Genomic DNA, 24509 nt, shown 5'->3' on the forward strand with positions numbered 1-24509 from the left:
TATTCCTTGCTGCATCCAGCCTGGCCCTGCAGTCCAGCCCCAGCACCTCCTGCTCCTTAGTCCCTTCCAGGGAGCTGTCCCGCAGGCCCCCAGTCACCCGACCTGAGCTATGGGGCCGACAGGGACAGGCACCCACACAGTGGTCCCACGTGGCCTCCTATCCTGGTCACCCCTCGGGGCCCTCCTCCCCACGCCCAAGGGTTTTCATTCCTGTAACTCAAGTCTCAGGGCGCAGCTGGGTCCCTGACAGTGACACTCATGTGCTCACCGGGCCTCTGCGGGGCCGCAGCCATCACAGCTGCCGAGTGCCAGCCGGCACCAGGTCCACGCTGCCCCTGAGCTGGGGACCGGCTGGCAGGCCCCTCTTAACAGACAGGAGCACCGGGGCTGCGGAACTGGGCTGGAACCCCCGTCACTCATGCTGTTGAGGGGAGAGGGTTTTATTCAGACTTAACATTTGCAAGATTCAACTGTTTACCTTAAAAGAAACAAAAAGATAAGAGCCAAGTAAGACGAGCAGATCCCACCGATGCTGGAGGCGCGCTTACTACAAGCGGCGCTGGGGACGGGGCTCAGCTTCGGCCTGACGGCAGCAGTGTTTCTTCCTCCGTGTGTTTCTTTCGTGGAAATAAATCCATAGAGTTAGATCAGAAAGGTGCCGCGGGCGTCAGGAGAGAGCCGCCCATCCCTCCTGAGGGACGTCCCCAGGCCCAGGTCACTGTCACCCCGCAGAGCGGAGTTGGCCTGGGGAAGCGGAGGCCGGACAGTGATGACCCTACCCCCCTAGGCCGGCTTCCTGCCCAGCGAGCTGGCCCTGAGCAGCCCGGGGCCGCTGTCCCCTTCGGGTGTCAAGGACGGGTCCCAGTATTACTCGTACTCCGGCCACCCCCGGCGGAGAGCTGCGGACGGCGGCCTGGGTGAGTGGGGCGGCCGGGGGCGCCTTCCAGAACCGGGGTGGGCGGGGGGACGGGGGGGCGAGCTGGGGGAGGGTCACAGTCCCGTCACGCCCGGTGGCCACACGGTCCACACGGCCTCGGGCGAGGGGCGTTTCCAGGTAAAGACACGCTGTTTAACGCTGTTGACTCGAGGACACTGAGGGCATGGCCAGCGGCCCAGCACTGTCGCTTGAAGGAAGCATCCTAACACCATGTCTTCCCCGGAGCACACCTGGGACAGCAGGCAGCACCCCAGCTCTACACTAGGGGGGCCGCTTAGATAGCACAGCTACCCCACACGCACACAGCCGCTAGACGGGGCCCGGGGCCCAGTGACTTGAGGGCTGGGGCTTCGGGGCGCAGGTGCCCAAATGTCCCTCGTCCCTGCGTCCACTCCCTGCCCTGCGAGTTTGCACAGGGACCCAAGTCTTGTTTAAGCCGTCTTACCAGTAGCTCGGGGCTCTCCTCGGAGGCGCAGGCTGGGGGCCGTCTGCCCCATCCAGTGACGGCGCATCCCAGGCAGGAAGGGCCCCCTCATCCTTCCCTGCCTCCTCTTGCTCCTGACAGACGCTCAGCCCAAGAAAGTCCGGAAGGTGCCGCCGGGCCTCCCGTCCTCGGTGAGTCCTGGGACAGGCAGGGCCCCTGCCAGAGGCCATGCCATGTGTCAGTGGGGTACTGGGCTGTGAGCTGCTGTGGGTACGCGTGACCCCCCGGGAGTCCCACCTCAGACCAGAGACAGCCTCTGCGGGAGTCGGGAAGTTCCTCTGACGTCTAGCCTGGATCCTTCCTACTTTAAGAGAGAGTGGTGTGATCAGGGGTCCTAGGACAGGGAGCAGGCAAGACGTCCCAGGGGCTAGTCCAGACAGTTCCCACCCTGCCGTCCCCCCAGCTGCCCTGCTCAGAGCTGCACTGTGTCCTCACCCCGCTGCCTGCTGGTTGGCAGGGTGCCAGGCCCAGCAGATGGTGCCGAGCCACCAGCGGCTCCCAGCGCCCTGCTCCCTCAACTTAATCACGTTGGAAGAAAAGGCAATTTGCTGGATTCCCCAGCCTGGCTGCCACCCTCCCTGCCTGGCTCCTGCGCTGGGCCCGGCAGGAACCGCGAGACTGATGCAGCCCGCCCCGCTTGCGTCACCCCAGGTCCACATGCCCCCACCAGGAGGCACAGGCACTCTTCAGTCTCAACTCATGATGTCATCAACCCCATATTTTCCTCGCCTGACCACCTCCCCCTCAATTTCCTGCAACATCAAAGCTGAGACCCCCGGGCCCACTTTTGCCTTCAGTCACTCAGCGGTCATGCCCACTCCTTGCTCCACTGCTGGGCCAGGCAGCACCAGCCAATCAGAGGTGACGCTGACTGTAGAAAGCCTTTGCCGTCTCGCTGGTCTGGGGCAGCTGGGGCAGGCAGTTAACCCAGGGCCCCACCTCTGAGGACCCCAGGCCTTGTGTGATCAGGGTTGGGTCTTAGGGAGGTTCCAGTTCTGCGGGAACAAGGGAGAAGGGAGGGCTGGAGGCGGCACCGCTGGGGGTTGAGGAGTGAATAGGAGTTTGCTGGACTAAGGGGTGGGAAGGTATTCTGGGCAGGGGGTCCAGTCTACAGAGGCTGGGGTTGTGGGGCGGGTAGGAGGTGGGGTGAAGAAGGAACAGCAGAGCCTCCAGCACTGGGCCGTTTTAGAGGGAAGGGTCAGAGCGGCACAGGTGAGGGGCAGCGAGGGGGACTGCCTTCCTGGCAGAGGGGCAGCCTGCTACAGGGCCAGCTGAGGGCCAGGGGCCGGCTGGTCCTCACCCTGCTCGCCCCCGCCTGCCCACCCTCCCACAGGTGTACCCACCCAGCTCAGGGGAGGACTACAGCCGGGACACCGCCGCCTACTCATCCAGCCAAGACCTCCAGCAGTGCCTACCCCTCCCCCTTCTACCTGGCAGGTACGTAGGGGGCTCACCTAGGACACGGCCCTGGCTAGGGTCCCCCGTCTGCCCACCTCACCGTTCCCCTCTCCGCAGATGGCAGCCTGCACCCCTCGGCTGAGCTCTGGAGCTCCCCAGGCCAGGCGGGCTTTGGGCCCATGCTAGGTGGCGGCTCGTCCCCACTGCCCCTCGCGCCAGGGGGCAGCAGCTCCGTGGGCAGCAGTGGCGGTGGGTTCAGCGGCCTGCACCAGCACGAGCGCATGGTAGGCCCCCCAGGGTGGCCTGTGGGGCGGGGGTGTGGGCAGTGCCCGCATCTGACCCCGTCCGGCCCCGCCCCCACCCGTAGGGCTACCAGCTGCACGGAGCGGAGGTGAACGGGGGGCTCCCGGCCGTGTCCACCTTCTCCTCGGCCCCCGCGGCCGCCTACGGCAGCGTCTCCAGCCAGACGCCCCCCGTCAGCGGGGCCGACAGCCTCCTGGGTACGGCCCCTCCACAGCGCTCCCGGGGGGTGTTCTGCCGGGACGCGGCCCTCGTCGACGCTAACGTCATTCCCTTTCCTGGACCAGCCCCGTGCGGCGCTTTGCTTCCTGGGCCCTGCAGGTCTTCCCAGACGGCTTTCTGAAGAGTGAATCCCGCTTTATATTTGGGGAGACAGGCTCACAGAGGGGAGCTGCTCCCCCAGAGCCTGGCGGTCTGCCTGCCCCCAGAGCAGCCGTGGGGTACCATAGTGAGACGTCGGGAACTCGGGCTGGGACTGGGGCTGCCCAGTGCCGGGCTGGGGCATGTCTGCAGGGCAGCCAAGTGCAGGAGGGGGGCGCTCCGTCGGCGCGGGCATGTAAGCCCGACCTGCGTGCCGGGGCCACTGCATCCCCAAGGTTGGGCCTCACCTCTTCTCACCCACAGGCTCCCGTGGGACCACGGCCGGCAGCTCTGGGGATGCCCTTGGGAAGGCGCTGGCCTCAGTGAGTTGCGGGACATGGTACGTGGCAAGGTGGCTGGGCCTGTGACTCTGAGAGGCTGGCCCCTGACCTGCTGCCTGTTGGCTCTTTCTCCTTGTTCCCATCGCAGATCTACTCCCCGGATCACTCAAGCAATAACTTCTCGTCCAGCCCCTCAACCCCGGTGGGCTCCCCCCAGGGCCTAGCAGGTCTGTGCCATGCTAGGGGAGGGAGGCGGTCTGGTGGCTGCAGCTCCGGGTGGGCAGGGAGCTGGACAACCAGTTGCTTTAGAGCTCACCTTCCTATGGCCATCTGGGAAGGCTGCCTGGAGGAGGTGGCCTCCAAGCCAGTGCTTTCAGGTCACAGCATGGGCAGAGGCTAGGACGCAGGATGCAGCAGTTCCCAGTGTGAGCCGGAGGGGCAGGTGGGACCCAGCAGGGCGTAGGCCTCCAAGGGGCCAGGGCAGCCGTCCCGAGGCTTGTGCCCAGTCTCCAGGACACATACATGCTGGCGTTGATTAACCCCCGAGGTTTTAGGTCTCAGCTGCATACCTTGTATGTGGCTCTGCTGAGGGGGCAGGCTCCTCCGGTCCTTGGGAGGATGCACCTGGCATTCCGTGGGGTCTGAGAAGTGAGGGCCAGAGCTTTCTGGAAGGCCTGGGCAGTTGCATTAAAAAAGCCTGCAGGCCCTCACCGTGCCCTGGCCTGGGAGGAGCCAGCTCCCGGGCACCTGCTGTGCGCACGAGCCGTCTTCCCCGCAGAGGGGTCTAGGTGTGGATTTCGCAATTGGGGAAACTGAGGCTTGAAGACGTGACCTGTCCATGAGGTTCACATCCCGGCCTAGTGAGACTCACTCCCAGGGTTCCGTTCGGAGCTACCAGGCCAGCTGGGCTGAGATCCCCACTCGAGGCCTTCCCGGCTCTGCAGGCATGGGCGCCCCCGTGTGGCCAGCCCTGGCATCGCGGCCCCTCCTTCCCCGACCCCCTGCCCACTCAACGCCTCCTGCCCCTTCCAGGAACATCGCAGTGGCCCCGAGCGGGAGCCCCTGGCGCCTTATCACCCAGCTACGATGGTGGCCTGCACAGCCTGGTGAGCGTCCTGGGGGCCGGGGCGGGGCGCGCAGACAGGGACACCGGTTTCTGGGGTGGGAGGCCCTGGGGGGGGCAAGTCCGTGTGTCCTCTTTGGCCGCGCCCCACGTGACACTGGAACCATGTCCTGTGAGAGCCCTTGAGGACCAGCAGAGCGTGCCACAGGACAGGTGCTCTTTGACCAGGGCGAACTCAGTCAGTCTGTCAGGAATGAGGTCCAAAACTGGCCCTGCTGGGCCACGCGGGGTGCCGGCGGCCCAGACCCCTCACCCCCAGCCCCTCTGCAGCAGCACAAGATGGAGGACCACCTGGACGAGGCCATCCACGTCTTGCGCAGCCATGCTGTGGGGACAGCAGGGGACGTGCACGGGCTCCCACCCAGTCATGGGGTGCTGGCCCCGGGCTTCGCTGGCCCCGTCCTGCCGCTGGGTGGACGGCCCGCTGGCCTGGTGAGTGCGGGTCGAGGGCAGGCCGGGCAGGCGGGCAGCAGGGCCAGCCCAGCGCTGACGACGCCTCCTCGTCCACAGGTGGGAGGCGGCCCCTCGGAGGACGGGCTCTCGGGCAGCGGCAGCCTCATGCACAACCACGTGGCCCTCCCCGACCTCTCCCGGCCACCTGACTCCTATAGCGGTGAGCCCTGCGTCATTGGCCGGGCAGGGTGGTGCAGCTCAGGGTCACCTGTGCCGTGGGGGCCCAGTCGGCGGGCGTCACCCCCTAAGCCATATATCCCTCCTCTGGAAGACAGGGTCGGCAGAGGGACTGAGAACCTCCATGCGTGGGGCTGGGGCTCAGACCCCACGCCATTGCCAGGCCTTCCCGGCAGCCTGTGGGCTTAGGACTGTCCACCCCTATTTCCAGTTGAGGAAACAGGTTCAGGGGCCTGGTGGGGGTGGTTCACCCACCATACTCACTCCTCCCCAGGGAATCCCTAGCAGGCCAAGTGCTGGGGTCCCACAGGGGTGGGAGCCAGACTGTGTGAAGGCACCACCTAGAGGCCCAGAGAGGCCGGCAAGGTCCCTGGGTCGGCTCCCCTTGGAAGGGAGGAGGGCCCACCAGGTCAACGCTGTTCACCTGACAGGCGTATGTTGAGCATCCGCTGTGTGCCTGGCACCCCTCTAGGCGTGGGGGGCTAGAAGGGATTGACCAGAGAAGAGGGCATGTGGAGTGTGGAGGCTGGAAGGTGGTGTGATTGCATCGAGACAGGTGTTGGGGAGAAAGTGGGCAGGGGAGGAGCTGCAGGAGGTCTGTCATTTTTAAGTTAGTGGTGAGGACAAGATTGTGATACTTGAATGGAGTAGAGGAGGAGTGAAAGCAGGCAGGCACCTGGGGGAGCATGAGCAAAGGCCCTGGGGCAGGACCATGCCTGGTGTGTTGGGCGAACAGCAAGGAGGCTTGTGTGGCTGAGGCAGAGTGAGGGAAAATGAGAGGGCAGGGAGAGGACGAGGCAGGTCGTGCAGGGCCTTGGGGGCTGCAGGGAGGACCTGACTTCTACCCCAGGGAGGTGGGATCCTTGGAGAACTCGGCAGAGTGTGGGGCCTGACTTGGGTGCTCGTAGGAGGCAACCTCTGGTGGCCGCTGCGGGGCGGACAGACTGGAAAGGACTAGAGGGAGAGACCAGGGTAGAGGGGACGGATGCTGGGGGCTGGCCCAGGCAGGGGCAGTAGAGGGGTGATGGTGGGTGACTTCCAGGTGTTCTGAAGGCAGAGCCCACAGGATTTGCAGATGCAGAGGAGGCGGTGGGGTTCCCATCTTCAGTTTAGGGTACGGTCTGGGCATCCTTGGCACATGCTGGAGTTTAGAGTAGGGAGCCTGGATGGGGTCCGGATGGAGCAGAGCCTGGGTCTCTGCATCTCGGGGTGGGGGGGTGGCAGCGCTGAGGGACATGGAGGAGTGTGGACTGCTTGGGGTGCTGAGTTGAGGACCCAGACTGGACCAGAGCAGGTATGGCCATGCCAGTGGAGTTGTGGGGTGTTCGGCAGTAGCGGGAACAGGGTGAGGTCGAGAGGGTTTCAAGTCTGATGAGGTGACAGCACACTGAGTGTCCTGCAGTAGGCGAGGGGCCGGCCATCCACTTGACGGGAGCGGGGAAGAGTGTGGGAGTCTGGGGAGCGCACACTGGGGTTCGTCCTGGTTGTCATGGTGGCCTGTCCCAGGGTCTTTAACACAGACTCTGCCACCGTGAAGGGGACTGAGGCCTGGGGAGGGTCTGAGACTCCATACTGGGCAGTGGCTGAGCCTGGCTTCCACCGCCCCCGCCCCCACCGACCTTGTGAAAAACAATGCCGTGTCGTGACAGTAGCGTGCTGTGCGTCCCTGACCACGAGCCCCCACCCTGGAGCCCACCACACAACCCTCACTCCTGCCCGCACACCCCCCCATACCAGCCCCCTGCACCCCGAAAACCAGCCACTGAGTCAGTGCTTCCTGGGTTCCAGATTCTGTCGCTGCACACCTCGGCTCTCGCCCGTGGGCAGGTCCGGGACGTCTGTGCTTGTTACAGCAGCCAGGTCCCGGTGTCCACGGTGTGGGGCAAAGATGCTCTTCTACCCCCAACAGTGCCGAGGATGCCCGGCCCCAGGTCAGTGGTGCCGAGGAGCACCCCCGGACCTGGTCTCTTATCTGAGGGCACTGGGGGGCAGGGGGATCAGCTGCTGGAGAGCCCAGGCTAGCTCCCAGGGCCGCGTAGTGGGGTTCACGCTGCTGTGTGCCCTCCATTGCTGCTGAAGTGTTGGGGCTTTGTGAACTGCAGACCTGCTGGGTGGCCCCCCGGCCACCCTCCCCACCCCGCCCCCCGGGAGTGCAGGGACAGGCCCTGACCAGGTGCGGCACCAGGTCCTAGGTCCTTCGCTACCCTGGGCCTTCGTGCCTGGCGCGGCCCCCGGCGCAGGTGTGATTCCAGGTTGAATTTCTGGGCGCTCCTGTGCCCACCTTTTCCAGCTTTAGCCTAGTTGTTTTCCAAAGTGGCCACACCCGCGAGCAGGACTTAGATAGGAGCAGGATGTCCTTCACTCCTGACGTGCACAGCGCCGTCCGGCGGGCGCCCTCCTCTGTCCTTGCTGTCTGCTCTTCGTGATTCGTAGTTACTTTTTCGTTGCAGAGAGCCGTCCTTTGTTGGTTTATATGTAAGGAGTACCTTCTATCCTGTGACCTGCCCTCTTGCCTTCTTCGTGGTGCCTTGGTGATCGAAGTCTCTGTTTAGAGATACTCGTTTATTGATTCGTTTCTTTTGAGGACAGCTCCTTTAGTATTTAGGAAATAGTTCTCTGCTTCCGAGTGGCAGCGATGTTTCTGTGCCCTTCTTCCGAAGGTGGTGAGGTTTTGCTTTTCCCGTTTGGTTCTTTGCTGCCTGGGATTGGTGCCTGTGGGGGGGGGGGGATGAGGCAGGGGTCTGATTTTCAGTGGACGTTTCAGGTTCTTGCCAACGGAAGCCGGGCTGTCGCAGGAGAGCTGCACCCTCCCGGGAGGGACGGGGCCATGGTGTGGCCCTGACCCTGACCCTGGCCGTTGCAGAACTTGGGCGGGGCGCCGCCGCCTCCGGAGCCGGGGAGATCAAGCGGGAGGAGCAGGAGGATGAGGAGAACGCGGCGGTGGGCGAGCACGCCGAGGAGGAGAAGAGGGATCTGAAGCCCGCGCGGACCCGGACCAGGTGCCGCCCTCGCCCCCGCCCCCGCCAGGGGGCACACACACAGGGCGCCCCCTCCCCAGGGCGCACGCGCACACGCACAGGGCACCCACTCCCCGAGGAGGCCGTGGCGGGCCCCGCGCCCGGCCCCGCCTCACTGTCTCCCTCTGGCCCCCGGCCCTGTAGCCCGGACGAGGACGAGGACGACCTTCTCCCCCCAGAGCAGAAGGCTGAGCGGGAGAAGGAGCGCCGGGTGGCCAATAACGCGCGGGAGCGGCTGCGGGTCCGAGACATCAATGAGGCTTTTAAGGAGCTGGGGCGCATGTGCCAGCTGCACCTCAACAGTGAGAAGCCCCAGACCAAACTGCTCATCCTGCACCAGGCCGTGTCGGTCATCCTGAACCTGGAGCAGCAGGTGCGAGGTCAGTGGGGGCGCCACTCCCCTCCCCCACCGCTGCTTCCTGGAGCCAGCCTCCCCTGCAATGACCCCCCCAGCTGTGCCGTCTCCCCCTCCTTGTGCCTTTCCCCTGCAGTGACCTACCCCACTCTGCTCCCACCTCTTTCCCCCTCCCTTACTTTGACCTTCCCTGCTGTGACTCCCACCTCCCCCCAGGAGTCTGCCCCACTGTGGCCACCTTCCCCGCTGTGATTTCCCCCCCAGCTCCCCGTGACCTACAGTGATGTCCCCTCCTCACTGTGAGGACTCCCCCACGCCGCAGTGATGTCCTCTGCTCTAACCTCATTTCCCCTCCTGGGACCTCTCCCCGTCCCTCACTCGGACCTTTCCCTGCAGTGATCTCCACATTATGTGGCCATCCCCCACAGTGATCTCCTTCCGTCTTGACTGCTGGCCCTCTGCCTGGCCTGGCCCCAGTGTCCCCCCACACACACAGTGAGAGGAAGAGACTGCACTTCAGCCCTGTGTACCCAGGCACCTGGGCACAGAACTGCATCCTGGGCCTGGGGCCCTCTGCCTGCCTGGCCCTTCCTTCTCAGGAAGCGCAGAGCCCAGCTGACAGGGGCTGGCATTTCCTGGGTCTCAGCAGCTATCAGTCTGTTGCTCTGAGCAGACCCCTTGTGGGGCTTCTTGAGCCCCTCAGTCCCCATCTGCAGTTGGGGTTCACCCCCACCCCCGGGGCTGGGTGAGGATCAGGAAGGGTGATCCCTTCCCCCAGCTGCTTCCTTAACCTCCCCTCCTGCCACCCCGTTAACCCTTTCTCTCCTGCAGCACTGTCGCTTGGACCGGAGCTAGGGCCCTGGCCTGCCACCCGCTGTCCCCTCAGCTCTGAGGTTTCCGCGTCTCCATGGCGGTGTCCCCTGCGCCTGCCTCTCTGCTCTCTGCCTCCCGCGCTCCCCCTTCCCGGCCGCCCATCTCCTCGCTCCCACCGGCAGCCCTCCTCACCTCGCACTTGTGCCCGAGCACTGGAATGGCAGGGCTGCGACTGGGCCTTTCCTCCCCCAAGGCCTTCCTTGGGACTTGAGGGAAGAAAGGGGACCCAAGGCCTGACTGTCAGTTTGGTCTGCGTGCTTGTCCTGGGATCCGGGCCTCTGCCGCCACCGCCGCCACCCGGAGGGATCGCTCAGGCCTGAGGGCAGGGTGGGTGGGTGGGCAGGACCACATGTACATGTGGTGGGTGTCCTGAGTAAGACCGGCCCATCCTACCGGTCAGGACCAGGCAGAGAGGGAGGTCAATGCAGGGCCCCGTGCAGCACAGCTGTGGGGCCTGAGCGGGGGTTTGGGCTCCGTGGGTAGGCAGGTGGCCGTCTGAGCCCCCATGCCAGGCTCCTGTGTGTTGGCCCGACACCCCGCCCACCATGCAGCAGGCGCTCGGTGAACTCACAGCAGAAGTGCCGGGGGCCCAGGGAGCTGCTGCTCTGAGCCCTGGGGCCGGTGCTCACGGTGGCCGCAGCTCTTGGGCAGCCAGAGTTCGCCATAGGGCAGATGCATTTCTGAGGCCCCCTCCGGAGTGTAGGGTCTCGGGAACTAAGAGTCCCAGGCCTTTGCCTGCTAAGCTAGGGTCTTCTGGGCCTTTTATACCAGAGGCCGGTGCAGCCAGGCCCAGCTCTCCCTCACCCAGCAAGTGACTGCTCTGAAAGGGGAAGGTCGTCATCCCAGGAGGGGCTCCAGACCAGCCCTGGGGCACATGGAACTGGCGGGGGCAAGGGATGCGTCTCCGCTCCCTGGAGACACCCAGCTGGGGATGGAGGCCCCACTGACAGTGTCGTGGGGTCAGTCAGGCGCGGGTCTGCCCGGGTGTGTGACGCACACGGCGCACCCAGAGCTGGGTCCAGGGGTGCATACGCCTGCGGTCCCTGCGCCCCAGGAATGGTGCCTGTGCACACACACGCTTGCAGCCAAGGCACGCACACACACAGCCAGCGGGTTCCCTCCCCACGACCCCTGGTGGGGGACTAACGGAGGCCCCGGTGCTGTGACCCAGCAGTACGGAGGAGGTGCTGTCCCTGGAGGAGAAAGACCTGAGGGACCGGGAGAGGCGGATGGCCAATAACGCGCGGGAGCGGGTGCGCGTGCGGGACATTAACGAGGCCTTCCGGGAGCTGGGGCGCATGTGCCAGCTGCACCTCAAGTCGGACAAGGCGCAGACCAAACTGCTCATCCTGCAGCAGGCCGTGCAGGTCATCCTGGGCCTGGAGCAGCAGGTGCGAGGTAGGCGCCCGGCCCGGAGCCCCTGCCCCGTCCTCCTCGCCCGGCCTTCTCGTGCAGGGACAGGTGGAAACGGAGGCGGCCACGGCAGCTTCCTGCCTGACCATCCCCGATCCCCCACTCGCGTTTGTCCTCTCCTGGGGACCCTCTCCCACAGTGCTCTCCCCTCCCCCCAGAGCGTAACCTCAACCCCAAAGCCGCCTGCTTGAAGCGCCGGGAAGAGGAGAAGGTGTCAGGCGTGGTCGGAGACCCCCAGATGGTGCTGTCGGCTGCCCACCCGAGCCTGGGCGAGGCCCACAACCCCACCGGGCACCTGTGAGAGGAGTGCAGCCCAGACGGGTGACCCGACCTTGGTCTAACCCGGGACGGTCACACCAGGCGCCCGGTCCCGATCCCTGCCCTCAACCTGGGCCGGATGGTTCGTGCCCTACACGCACTGTGGTCAGCACCGAGCCACACAGACTGGAGGCCCCAGTGGTCGCAGCTCCTGAGGCGACACTGCCCCACTGCCCTGCCACTGGCCTGGTGGACCCTGAAATGGCATCTCGGCCCCCAGGGGGGTCTTTCTTGGGGAGATTGGGGGGGGGGGACAAAAACCAGAGAGAAAGTGAACAGGAAATATATACACTTTGTTAGAAAAGAAAAAAAAATGCCTTAAGTATAAAATGGGGAGAAGTTAACCGTGTTGCTCGCTGGAGGGAGGTGCCGCCAGAGCCGCCCGGCCAGGAGCCGCCAGCACGCCGTGCCTACGCCCAGTACTTTTTTTAAGGAAATAAAAGGAGCCTTAGTTAGATCTTTTTTATGCAGGAGGAAACTAGCAAGAAGGATGCCTTTGATCTGTCTTTTTTTTTTTTTTTTTTTTTTAAGTTTTTTTTGCATATGTTTTGTAAGCAACATTTTTTTGTATAAAAATCTTGTGTCTCTTGCTATTTCTGCTGCTGTTTCTAGGACTGAACGTTGCATTTCATGATCAAGCATTTTATTAAAAGTACTAAAAGGACCCAGTGTAAACCTGCGGTCCCCACCCCCGTGGGCACTGGACGCAGAGAACGGAACCGTGGGCCTTGTCCCGCGTGTTCGCTTCAGACGCGGGGTTTTGTTCTCTTCGTGTTGCTGCCTGTGAAGGGGTGGGTGGTCCTTTCCCGGGTGGGGGCTCCCTGCCCCATCCCCTCCCCCTCAGGAAGCGGGACACCCTGGGCTCAGGCAGGGCAGGGAGGTGGGTGAAACTGCCTAGGGTCCTCCTCCCCCAAACCCCTCCCCACGTCCCTCCCTGGGGCGCTCGGGCCTCTCCAAAGCGGGACTTACTAGGACCACCGTTGCTTGGTAGGCAGACGGCACTATCAGTTGAGGGGGACCCCACAGATACCCTGTCCGTCCTTCCTTCCTTTCTTCCTCCCACCAGGAGCCTGTTCTGTAAACTCAGCGGAGGGGCTGGGGCCTGGGGCCAGCACAGAACCCCCAGCTCCCCAGGTGACCGTCCCGCTGTGGACGGAGCAGGGAGAAGGTACAGGGCCCCCTGCCCAGAAGGGCCCTGGGAATGGGCATCTACCAGCTGCAAACCAGGCCTCCCTGAGGGCCCCTCTTGTCCCTTGTGGTTGGGGGACACACTTGTCCCCGGAGGCCTGGGAAAGCCCAGGGTGTTGCTCACCCTACGTGTCACCTGGGTGCAGAGTCAAGCCTGCTGGAGTCTTGGCTTCCCTCTCCTTACCCCCTCCCCAGTAGAGGCCTTGTGGACCCCCAGGCTGGCTGTGTTGCACCCCACCCGCATCTGGGTGATCTCCCCCAAGACCCCCCACCCTCATCCCCAAGCACGGGTCTGCCTGACCCCCCATGACTGGAACTGCCCAAGGCTGAGGGAACCCCGAGGCCAGCACAGGTGGGACATCACAGCGTGGGGCCGAGGCCACCTCTTCACCCCTGGGTCTGTCCCCCAGGCTGGTCAGGCCACTCTCTTGGTGACCCTCCCGGTGTGTGGGCCTTGCCTCTTTTGGGGAACCTGCCTCAGTTCCCCTCTCTCTGGTCTTGCCCACAGGCCCAGATGGGCAGGGGCCCAGGGGCCTTGCAGCGCCTGAGGCCTGCCGACTTCTGAACTGTGTGTTACATACATAATTTAAGTTTTATATATATATAAAGTGAGATTAACCCAGCATGGGAAAAGTAGCCTTGGGGGGAGGAAGAACCACAATTACTGGGGAAGTTGCTCAGAGTGCCTCAGGATAACTGACTTAAAAACTTTTTTTAAGAAAAATAATTTTATAAAATGTCAACACAGCTGGCTGGATTCTTTGGGATTTTTCAATAATCCTCTTTAAAGTCAGCTCGGAGACCGGTCATGTACATAACAGCACTGTAGCAATAAACGTGGCATTTTACAACACTTGGCTGTCCCGGATCTTTACGGATGGAAGTGGGGCCAGGCGGGTGCTCGCCAGGTGGCCTGGGCACACTCCACAAAGTACGGCGCTGGGGGTGCGAGCGCATGGGCATGCCTCCCGCGTGTGTGTCTGTGTGTCTCTCCTGGGGCCGCTACAACAGCTCTGCACAGCTGTGGGGGTGGGCGCAGGGTGGGGCCTGAAACCCCAGGGATCTGTCATCTCTGGAGTCCAGAAGTCCCAGGCCCTCCCCACCTCTTCCAGCTCCGGGGCCTGGGCACGACCCCAGTCTCCGCCTGCATGTCGGTCCACAGGTCCCTTTTACACCGATACCTGTCATTGGCTTAGGGCCGCAGACTCTCCAGTCGGACCTCAGCTCAGCTAGTCACGTCTGCAAAGATCTTATTTCCAAATACGTTTCCACTCAGGTGGGGAGGGAGCCGGTCAGGACTTGAATGCGTCCTTTTGAGGGGATGTCAAGTGGGGCATGACGGCGGTGGTGAGCGAGGCCAGCAGAGCCGTGGACTGACGCCCACAGCAATTCCTCCTCCTCTTGGAAGCAAAGCTACCTGGGCCAGCGGGGGAATAGGGCTCCCAGCCATGTGAAGGCTGACCAGCTCCTGGGGAACGGCTGCCTGCTGGTTTTGAACATTAGTCACGAATGCACCAAAACCCACTGAATGGGCGAACTCTATGGTGCGTGAATTCTCTCTCAGTAAAGGGGTTGAAAATATCTTAAAGGTGCCAAAATTGTCACAGGGTGAGGCACTGCCTCTGTCCCAGCAAAGGACAGCTCTGCAGAAATTTCTGGAAGGATCAACTGCCCAACTCAGCTCACAGAAATCAGGTGGGCAGGGAGCAGGCTGCAGGGAAGCTGGGGTGGTGGGTGTGTGCGCAGCGGTGGTGACCTGACCTTTCCACGGAGGCGACTCTGAGAGCTTGCTGCCCGCCAAGCCCCCCAGGGCTGACAGGCTGTGGAGCCAGGCAGGGAGCTGCCCTGCCACCCGCCAGCCAGGGAGGGAAGTGACATGCCAACGAGACAGTTCGGTGCTGCCGCTGGAGGGGGGTGGGGGTGGGTGCAACAAAGAGGCCCATGTCCTGACCTGTGAACAGGACCCTTTGGGAGACAAGGTCTTTGCAGATGTGATCAAATTCAGGATCTCAGGTTCATCCTGGATTAGGGTGGACCCAAGTCAACGACCAGTGTCCTTACAGGAGACAGAAGAGACACAGAAGGCACGTGAAGGCAGAGGCAGGAGGGAGGAGACCACAAGTCAAGGGATGCTGGGTGTCCTCCGAAAGCTGGAAAACGCAGGAAGGACCCTCCCCTGGAGCCTGCGGAGGGACCAAAGCCGTGTGTGACACCTGGATTTTAGACTTCCAGCCCCCAGAACTGGGAGAGGATAAATCCCTGACAATGTAAGCTGCCTAGCATTTGGTAAGTTGTCACAGCAGCCACGGGGAAGGAACAGCAAATGTGCCCTTTTTTAAACCTGCAGAACACCCCAGCGCAGCAGGAGCTCGCACACATTGCTGCTGGGACCACAGATGGGCGCAGCGACTCTGAAGGAGCTTGACGGTGCACCTGAAACCAGCACGACGTTGCCTGTCAATTACACCTCAGTAACAACAACAATAATTGTAATAACAAAGTTTGGCAGTTTCTTCAACAGTTAAACACAGGCCTCCCCTACAAACCAGCCAGCAGCCAGTCCACCCCCAGGCATCCACCCAAGAGACACGAAGACACAAGTTCACACAGAGACCTGGACACAACTGCTCACTGCAGGTTCCTTTCCAATGGCCCAAACCTGGAAACAACCTGACTGTCCTTTAACACGTCAGTGGGTAAACACACAGGTCCACCTGCTCCACAGAACACGACTCAGAAGTGGAAGGAAGGAACTGCTGACAGCTCCAGTGACTGGGACGACTCAAGACAATGCTGCTGAGTGGACGAAGCCAGACACGAAAGAGAAGATACTCTGTGACTCCCTCTATGAAACAGTCTAGGAAACGCATTCGCATTCGCAGTAGCAGAGACCAAATGATGGTTGCTGGGGGGGGTGGTCACAAAGGGACAGAAAGAAACTTCCTGAGGGTGGGGGAGCTGTTCACAACCGCCACAGTGGTGATGGCTTCACGGGTGTGCACATATGTCCAAATACCAAGTTGTATGATTTAAATATATGCATTTTTGTATGTCGAATATACCCCAATAAAGTTTTAAAAATTTAAAAAGACTCCATCAGCAGTTGATGGATAAACACAACATGCCCATCCACACGCGGGAGCGTCGCTCGGCCATGAACAGGAGAGCAGCCCTGACACCTGCTGCCACGGGGACGGACCCTGAGAGCGCGACGCTCAGGGAGAGAAGCAGACACAGAAGGACACACAGCGTATGAGTCCGTGGGTGTGAAACGTCCAGAACAGGCCAGTACTCAAAGACACAGGGAGTGGGTTCCTGGCTGTCAGGGGCTGGGGAGCGGGATTCGAGTGACTAATGATGGGGATGGGGTTGTTTTTGCAGTGATGATAACGTTCTAAAATGAGACAGAGGTGATGGTTACACAATCTTGTGAATGCACTAAAGGCTACTTAATTGTAGACTTTAAAATAGTTAATTGTATGTCATATGACTTTCAAGTCAATAAAAATAAGAAAAGGAGTTTGGTTTCCAAAAGGCCAGAAAGGGATTCCACAGGGAACGCAGGAGACCTGGGCAGAAGGCCAGTGGGGCACAAGGGAGGGTGACCGTTCCTGCTTCTCTTCCACCATCTCTTCTGGTCACAGAACCCAGCTGTTCTCTCTAAGGGATCCTCCCCAACGCCAGCTCACATCCTCACATGAGAGGGGCTGACTCTGTCCTGCCCCCACAGCAGGCTCACGAGAACTGCTTTCTGCGATTACTGGGGAAAGGGCATATTCCTGCAAGGGTTGCTGGAATGTCAACCCAGAGTTTCTGGGGGTCTCTGCTCAGAGAGAGTTCACCAGAGAGTGAGGGCAGCACAGAGGAAAGAACTGCTGAGAGACAGAGAGGGATTCATAATGAATTGCTAGACTCCTGGATCCAGCTGTGCCTGAAGACATCCAACATGCCATAAAACTTCCTTCTTCCCTCTTAAGCCAATTTTCGTTTTTGTAACTTGAAACAAGAAGTATTATGCCTCAAGAGCTGAAGTGCATCAAGCAGGAGCAATGAGGCAGAGCTTCAGAAATGGATGGATCCAAGATCTGCAGCCCCAAGGCTGCCCTCCTCTGCTCATCTTTCCAGGCAGGTCTTCTTCAATCTCATGGATCCTCTCTCAACAATCTTCAGGGTGGTTCCCTACATGTCACTTTTTAAGTTTCCGTCAAGGACAGAGGCTTATTTGGGTCTTCCCTGGTCCCAAGCTCAAAAACCCCCAGAGCAACTGAAAAGGACAAAAAAAATGTCCAACCCGGTAGCAATGAGTACCCTGCCCGCTTGCCCAGACTGTGGTCTCCCACCAACCTCCAATGGGTGGCCAGGGGCAGGTAGGAACCTGCAGCCCCTGGGAACCGCAGTCTTGGAGGGTGCCGAGAAGCCGATCCCAGGAGGACGGGCCAGGCTGGGCAGACAAACCTACGGTGTCTAGTCCTCATGTCCAAGCCAACATTCGACGCTGGCGGTGACTGTGGAAGGCGAGCCCGAGCGAGCCTGGGGCGGCAGAAACAAAGCGAGGAGAGCCCGCCTGTCCCCGGTCCGTCAGCTAACAGGAGGTATCCCGAAATGCTGACAGTGTGAGAAGCCAAGCCTCCCTCTGCGGCAGGAATGAGGAATTACTCTCAAACGAAACGTCCCCAAAATTTCCGACAGGTCCTCCAAGCAACAGACAACTAATGATGAGCAAATCGAGGCTTGGGGAAGCTCTGCCACCTGGCCAAGGTCCTGCGGACAGCGAGTCCAGTGACAACCCCTAAGTCCTCCAAGAGGGAGTTCAAATCGCCACCCTTCCCCTCTGTGCGACTCTGGACAAGCCCCTTCCCGTCTGGCCTCACTTTCTTTAATTGTAAATACAGTTCTGACACGCAGTAAGGACACAAACTCACCAAACAAATGTTGCGGGCCAGAAACAGCAGCTAGAGGTTGCACAGCTAGGGGGCCCCTCCGGCTGCAGGAGCTGAGAGGTGGAGTCAGCGTCCTCGAGTCACGTGGCCGGTAAGCCCCACCTCCCGGACACGCCCACTCTGGCCTGCGTTCATTCACGACTTCCGGGCTCCCCCGGAAGCGACTCCAAATGTCTTCCGAGTCTGCGCACGCAGCGACGCGGACTCCGAGTCTCGCGCGGTCAGCCCTCCCGGGCGGGGCCTCCCTGCGGGCCTGCGCGCTGCGGTGTCCGCGCTTGCGCAGTGCGCCCGGACCGGCGGGGCTGGGGTCACCCTGAGCTGGGACGGCGCCGCGATGCTGAGCAGGTTCCTGGGCCCGCGCTACCGCGAGCTGGCCAGAAACTGGTGAGGACCCGGACCCCTTGCCCTGCCCGGCCCCAGATCGGGACACTGAGTCACGGAGCGGCGGCGCAGTCTCTCTCGCGCACACGCGCGTGGCGGGTCCCCGACCCCGAGGCGGAGCCGCTCGCCCTGGGGGCCGCGATGGTGCCCACTCGGGAGGTGCCCACCCGGCCCGCGCCCCGCGCTCAGCTCTTGGGGCCTGGAAACTGACCCTGTACGCTCACTGCCTTTGCGTTTGTCTGACGTTGTTGTGAAGCCAGCGGCTGTACCTGTCCCCTGCGTTCCCCGTGGGAGGCGGGTGGGATTCGGGAGACTCCATGTGGCAGCCGGGATGGGGCTGCCCACGCCGCGCGGAGAGCTAGTTAACAGGGGCCTGTACTCGGCAGTCGTGTCCCCGAGCCCCGACAGGGAGATGACGGGTAGGGGCTGCCCTTGGACAGTGGCGCTGCTAGGGACCTTCAGGCGAACAGTGACAGTGGCGCTTTACAGCTGGGGCGACACTGGCCCCGGACGAAGGCGGCTGTCCCTGGCTTCGGGTGGCCCCTGCAGCCCCTCCCGCCCTGGCTCGGAAGCCCTCGGCGCTGCTGGTCCGCTCCCATGTGTACTGGTCAGAGCAGCGGACACGCTCATCCAGGGTTTAGTCAGTTGGCAAGCACTCACTGAGCACCTAGCGTGGGTGAGCACCTAGCACTGAACTGGATGCCAGAGACACAGAGATAAAAGGAACTTTTGTGGCTGACATTCTAGTCCGTGGACAAGGAAAAGTAAACCGATGTGACCCACCCTATGAGGCTGATGTCAAATAATCAAGGTTGGGGTGCAGCCCTGTCCCACTCGCCACTGGCTTGCAGGGGCCAGGAAGTAGGACTCATGCCCAGGAGGCACTGTGGGGCTGTGTCTCGGACCGCAGCTCAGCAGCTGGGCACCCTGCGTGTCAGCCCGCTCCCTGGGAGAAAGGGGAGGAATGGTCCTTGCACAAGGGACTGTCAGCATCACCGTTCTCTGCATCCTTCCTCGGCGCCCCAGGGAGGTCAGGTTCATGGCTGCTTTCCTCCCTGTGCCGGTCAACAGGGCCCCAAGGCAGGAGGCTAGGATGATGGGGCCTCCATGAGGGAGGCTCCTCTGACATTAATAGCTCTCAAAGTTATTGACCTGTGGGAGGAAAAATTCCCTTTCTGTTCCCCACACCCACCCCAGAGCCTGTTCCAAAAGCATCAGTGACCCCTGACCCCACCAGGCGCAAAGCTGAATTGTGTGGGCCTCTCCTCAGGGGGCGGGGGTTGTTGCTGGGGGGTGGGGGGTGGTTTTTTGATCCTATGGAAGCACAAGCCTTCGGCCTCCCCCCACCCCCACCCCAGGCACACGGTTTACTGCGACCCAGTGAGGAGGGCACCCATGTACAAACTGACCCTACACAGGCCAGCAATGGAACCTGTAAGAGCTGCCTTTCGCTGTGTAACGAACAGCCTACCAAACTTCTTGGCTTTGCATTCAGTATCGTTTCTGTGGGTCAGGAATTCGGACACAGCTGAGCTGGATCCTCTGCTCAGGGTCTCATCTGAAGGCTTGACTGGGGGCTGTTCCCAAGCTCACACCTGTGGTTGTGGATAGGGGGCCACCCTCATTTCTCTGCCAGGAGGGGCCCTCTGCAGGGCAGCTCACAAAGTGGCAGCTGGCTCCCCTCAGAGCAAACAGAGCGAGGAGGAGCGCCCAGGATGGAGCCACAGTCTTTATAACCCCGTCTTGGAAGTGACATCCCATGCTCTCCCCGTGTGCGGTTCACTAGAGGCGAGTGACTGGTCCTGCGGACACTCCAAGGGGGGTGGCTGTACGAGGGGGTGGGACCATTGGGGCTGTCCTGGACCCTGCCCATTGCGAGACCTAAGTGTGGTGTGTGGTGGTCTTGGAGCCCCTTGCCTCGGCTCTGCGTCTGGTGGGCTGTGTGTCTCAGGGCAATGACTTGCCCTCTCTGTGCCTTGCTTGCCTCATCAACAACTCACACCTCCCTTGGTCCCATGACTGTCTTAGGTTGAGTTGCTGTAAACTGCATGACACGCTTACGTGCAAACCTTAGCTATCCTCGTGGTTATAAGCTTGGGCTTTTCCTATTTTCAGCAGAAGTCCTCAAATAAAACCTGAAGCAGATCCCACATGAAAGCAGATGGGAATGGAGTGGCCTTGGGGTCATCGTGCCTGCCTGTGGGGGCATTAACAGGCTGTGTCCGCAGGCTGGGCAGGGCCCGGTGCGTGGCGGCCACCTGATAAATTAGCAGCTTGGGGTGGAGGGTCCAGATGTGCTACCAGAGGCAGGGGGCCTGACCTGCACTGTCCTTGCAGGATTCCGACAGCGGGCATGTGGGGCGCTGTGGGCACCGTGGGGCTCGTGTGGGCCACTGACTGGAGGCTGATTCTGGACTGGGTTCCCTACATCAACGGCAAGTTTAAGAAGAATGATTAATTAAACTGACCCCCCTGAACCCCGCTGGTAAGTTTTAGCAGCTGTTGGTGGGTGTAGCCTGTGATTACAAGCAGTGGAGAAGCAGGCCCCCCACCCTCGCAGGCGTGCTCCCCACACGGCTGAGGCAGCAGGGCTGGAGGGCTTACCTGGAGAATTCTGCCTGAGGGCGGAGTTCTGCACAGGCCTCTTTAAGCACCTCCTGCACAGCAGCAGAGGGGCCAGCTGGCAGCCTCCGTCTGTGGGACTGGGGAGTGGGCACTGCTTCTGGGTCTCAGCCTGCCCAGCCTTGGGTGGACGGAGGGATGCCCCATTTTACACATGGGGAAGGTAGAGGCTGGCCCCTGGATGGGCAGCTGTGAGCAGATGATGCCAGCGCTGTGCTGTCCACCTGACAGTCTGGAGGATGTGCAACCCCGCCTCCCGAACTCCTAGGCCTCACAGCCAGATCCCATCTCAGAGCCTGGCCGCAGCGTCTGCATCCCTTCCTCAGTGCCCAGTACCTTCCTTCTCCAAAGAACGAGGGAGCTGGGAGCCTGCTGCTTACCCTGCTCTGTTCCCCTCCAGGTGTCTGGCAGTGCTGCCTCCTTCCATCTGCCTCTGGAACAGCCCACGCACTCAGGATGGACCTGGAGGAAATTCACAGCACGAGTTAGACAGTTTGTGAAAATAGCTTTGGTGTGTGAACACACACAGCATTAAACTCACCTGAAACCTGGACGTGCTCACACTGGGGCTTGGTTACCTTGTCTGCAAGCCCAGGGGCTCCAGGGATCCTTTCAGCTCTAAAACTGTGCAAATCTAGGAGCTTCCCAGTGGCCGGCAAAATATTATTTAACATGCTTAATGGACGGTACCTGCACAGTGTTCTTATCTCTCGCTGTCTTAACAAGTTACTCCCTGATTTAGTAGCTTAAAACAACAAACTGTCTCACGGTAAGACTCTGGGAGTGATCTGTCTAGGGGGCTCTGACTGAGGGTCCCTCGCGAGGCTGCAGATGAGGCATCAGCCAGGCTGCCTCATCTGAAGGCCCAACGACGGGCAGGGGGTACGCCTCTGGGGCAGCCCCTCCTATGCTCCTCCCCATGGGGCCACCGCAACGCTGCCTGAGCCTCCTCCAGCAGGGTGGCGGCTCCCCCAGAGCCAGTGGGGGGAGCCTCCGTGCCCTTTGTGACCCACTCAGACGTCTCATGCCTTGGCTTTCTCCACATTTTATTCCTTAGGCTCACATCCCTATGTCTGCCTACTCTTGGGAGGAGAATTAGGTTCTGTGTCTTGAATGGGGAACTTCAGAAGGTGGAGATGTGTTAAACCATCACAAAGGACACAAAAATGAGCCGGCTGGGTACATGAGGACACGTGGGCACAGGCATTTCCCTCCTGGCACGCAGATCTCTTCAACTGTCGCCACATTCTTGAAAAGTCTGAGAAACATTCTGTTGGTGAAAATAGCTGTCTTATTAGTCTGCTGGAGCTGCCACAACAGGCCTGGCAGTTTAAACAACAGAATGAACTACCTCACAGCTCTGGAGCTGGGAACTCTGAGGTCAGGGCTGGGGCAGGGCCAGCTCCCGGGGAGGGCCCACTTCCGGCCATGCAGGCGGCTACCTTCTCGCCGTGTCCACACACGGCCTTTCCTTGATAGGTGAGCAGGTGAGGTCTATGAATTCTGTGGGATCAGGGCCACACCCTCCTGACCTCATTTGCCCTTGAGTATGTCTGTAGGGGCCCCATTTTCAGGTACAGCCACGCCAGGGGTGAGGGTTAGGGCTTTGATGTCATTTCAGAGGGGGACGCACACTTTCAGTCCAGAATGGCTCTGTGTGTTTCTAACACAAGCAGTGGCAGCCGCTGCACACGTTTCTGCACACATAGCTTTTACCCACAGCTTATTTCCCAGAGGCGCTGCCACTTGAGGAAGCGCTCAGCATCCTCAGGTTTTAAACGGCTGCTGAGTACCAACATTTACTCACCAGTCAGCTAGCCAGGGACATTCACTTCCTGTCATCCCATCACAACAGTGTCCATGGATGACTTATTTCAGACGTCAATGAACAGATGTCATTTAAATACCTGTAAGTGATGGAATGTGAAATAAGTTACTTTTTTTTTCAACGATTTCTAACTCACACAGGTGCAGACAGCCCTACAGTCCCCCCATCAAAGCCTGAAACAATGGCATGTGAGCCCCTATTCACGGTTTTTACGTATTTTTGTAAATGGTTTTAATGAAAACGTTTCTGAGTCTGCATCTGTGAAAGCCGGAGAAGTAAAATTCCAGTAAACTCAGGTTTGGAGTAAGTAGACTGTTTAAGCTTAAACTTACAGTTCCTTTTCAGTAACTTCAGTCTTTTTCAACCACTTTAATGTTCTGGGAGGAGCGTCAACCATCAAAAACTACATTAAAAAACCAAGTATAAAGGGCTTATGTTTTCCATTTTGTTTTGGACTCCAGAATGGCCCAGCACTGTGCAATCTGCCTTTAAAGTTTGGTACTTTGTTCATCGTGGATTTCTGGCGTTCATTCTGGATTGCTGAAGTGCTGCACTAACTCCCATTAATCCTGATGGGTGTTTTTGGCACTTGCACAATTTTGTGCCCCAGTTAAGTGCCATGCTTGCCTCCTATTGGCTTGCAGGGACCCTTGCCTGATGGCTGTGCTTGTCATGAGTGGGGGTTGGGGGGGGCAGGGACACCCTCTCCCCAAGAGAGGATGACCTGGCCCTGATGTCAGCAGTGCCAGAGGAGAGACTGCCTCCAAAAGTCTTATCAAGGCTCTCATCCTGGTTTAATTTCTATTTTTCACCTTGTGGAAATGAGCAGGACAGGGTGTCTGCCTGGGGACTGGGCCAGCAGGCCCGGGCAAAGAGACTGTTTCAAAGGAGCAGTGCCCAGCCAAACGGGAGGAGCTGCCCAGCTTCTGTCCCTTCCAAGTGTCCTGGCTTTTCATCTCTGCTATCTGCCCCTGGCACCTCTGGGTCACATCCACTCTCCCAGTCAGGCCTCTGGACCAGTCCCTCAAGGATGATCCCAGAGGCCTGGCTTGGGCCAAGTGACGTGGGGACCCACAGTCTATGCTTTGGGGTCAACCTGGGTCCATGGGGGTCAGATTCCCTGAGAAGTGAGGGCCAGCAGGGCTGGTTCTCGAGGTGGGACAGGATGCATTTCCAATAGTGGTTCTGTTTGTTTTTGGTGGGCAGATAATTAGACTTTATTTATTTTTAGATGAAGTACTGGGGGTTGAACCCAGGACCTTGTGTATGCTAAACTCCACCACTTGAGCTATACCCTCCCCCCAACAGCAGTTCTTGAGGTCAAATCCTATGATCTGACACCACGCCCCCTTCAGTATTTGACTGTCAAGACCGAGATGATAACAAAAGATTCGAGACTGGAGAAATCAGAGCCTTCCTTTACTGCTGGCAGGCAGTAAAGGGGGCAGCTGCTGTGAAGAACAGTGGCAGTTCCTCAAACACTTAAACGTGGGATCACCATGGGACCCAGTAGGCCCAGTTCTGAATATAAACCCAAGAGAAGTGAAAGCAGGGTGTGGGGTGGTTCTGGGGACTCTCAACACAGGGAGGCTAACATTCGTTCCCTTAAACGTCTTCATGCGGTCTCGCTGATGACAGTTCACACCTGTATCTTTGTAACTGTGGTTTTTAAGTTTTAAAAGTCCCACAAGCTGGAAGAAAACACATCAAATGCCAGCACTGCCCCCCATGGGGGGCCTGGGTTTGGGCCTGAATCCTGCGCACAGGAACCCCGTGTCCCAAACCAGCTCAGCAACGTGGTGGCTGCCGGCTGGTCGAGGTGCCTGCCTGGGCTCTTATTTTACCTGCGAGAGCAGAGAACCCAGGAGGGAAAGGGACACAGGAATTGTGAGAAGCTGCACTTACCTGAAGGTTTTAAGATAAACTAGTGACAGCTGCCTGTCGCAGTCTTTGGTTGCACACCCAGCACCTGTCTTCAACATAAGCACGGAACAGGGGGCTTCCCAGGGCTAGGAAGACACCTGCGGGGAGTTCCAGGTGCTCAGACCACCGCCCCCACCC

At 60.2% G+C, this 24509-nt stretch overlaps 2 protein-coding genes and 1 long non-coding RNA gene across 5 annotated transcripts in view; 2 read left to right on the forward strand and 1 right to left on the reverse strand.

Annotated features, from left to right (window-relative positions):
• Positions 1-13530, forward strand: part of TCF3 (transcription factor 3) — a 34041-nt gene extending 20511 nt beyond the window's left edge. The window contains 14 exon segments of the mRNA XM_032466080.1: positions 788-917; positions 1503-1552; positions 2755-2811; positions 2813-2858; positions 2937-3103; positions 3187-3319; positions 3744-3802; positions 3909-3987; positions 4793-4866; positions 5154-5315; positions 5394-5496; positions 8377-8512; positions 8675-8910; positions 11330-13530. Of these exon segments, the coding sequence (XP_032321971.1) occupies positions 788-917; positions 1503-1552; positions 2755-2811; positions 2813-2858; positions 2937-3103; positions 3187-3319; positions 3744-3802; positions 3909-3987; positions 4793-4866; positions 5154-5315; positions 5394-5496; positions 8377-8512; positions 8675-8910; positions 11330-11472 (1575 nt within the window). The 3' untranslated portion in view covers positions 11473-13530.
• LOC116659076 lies at positions 423-24488 on the reverse strand. Of its 3 annotated transcripts, XR_004314379.1 has the most exons (7): positions 24354-24488; positions 22428-22527; positions 21001-21890; positions 19470-20741; positions 2240-2416; positions 1383-1722; positions 423-617 (listed from the first exon to the last, which is right to left on the reverse strand). It is a non-coding gene; the product is annotated as an uncharacterized LOC116659076 (long non-coding RNA). The 3 variants fall into 3 exon arrangements; XR_004314378.1 differs by lacking the exons at positions 19470-20741; positions 21001-21890; positions 22428-22527; positions 24354-24488 and adding an exon at positions 17600-17747; XR_004314380.1 differs by lacking the exons at positions 2240-2416; positions 19470-20741; positions 21001-21890; positions 22428-22527; positions 24354-24488 and having other exon boundaries at positions 1383-1577; positions 1659-2227.
• On the forward strand, positions 17845-21181 carry LOC102505913 (cytochrome b-c1 complex subunit 10). The gene is made up of 3 exons (XM_032466085.1): positions 17845-18001; positions 20336-20483; positions 21021-21181. The coding sequence occupies exons 1-2, from the start codon at positions 17952-17954 to the stop codon at positions 20454-20456; spliced, it is 171 nt and encodes a 56-aa protein (XP_032321976.1). The 5' UTR covers positions 17845-17951; the 3' UTR covers positions 20457-20483; positions 21021-21181.
• Positions 24489-24509: the final 21 nt, after the last annotated feature.

This window comes from Camelus ferus, chromosome 22 (assembly GCF_009834535.1).
Source record: "Camelus ferus isolate YT-003-E chromosome 22, BCGSAC_Cfer_1.0, whole genome shotgun sequence".
In the NCBI taxonomy this organism is placed as follows: domain Eukaryota; kingdom Metazoa; phylum Chordata; class Mammalia; order Artiodactyla; family Camelidae; genus Camelus; species Camelus ferus.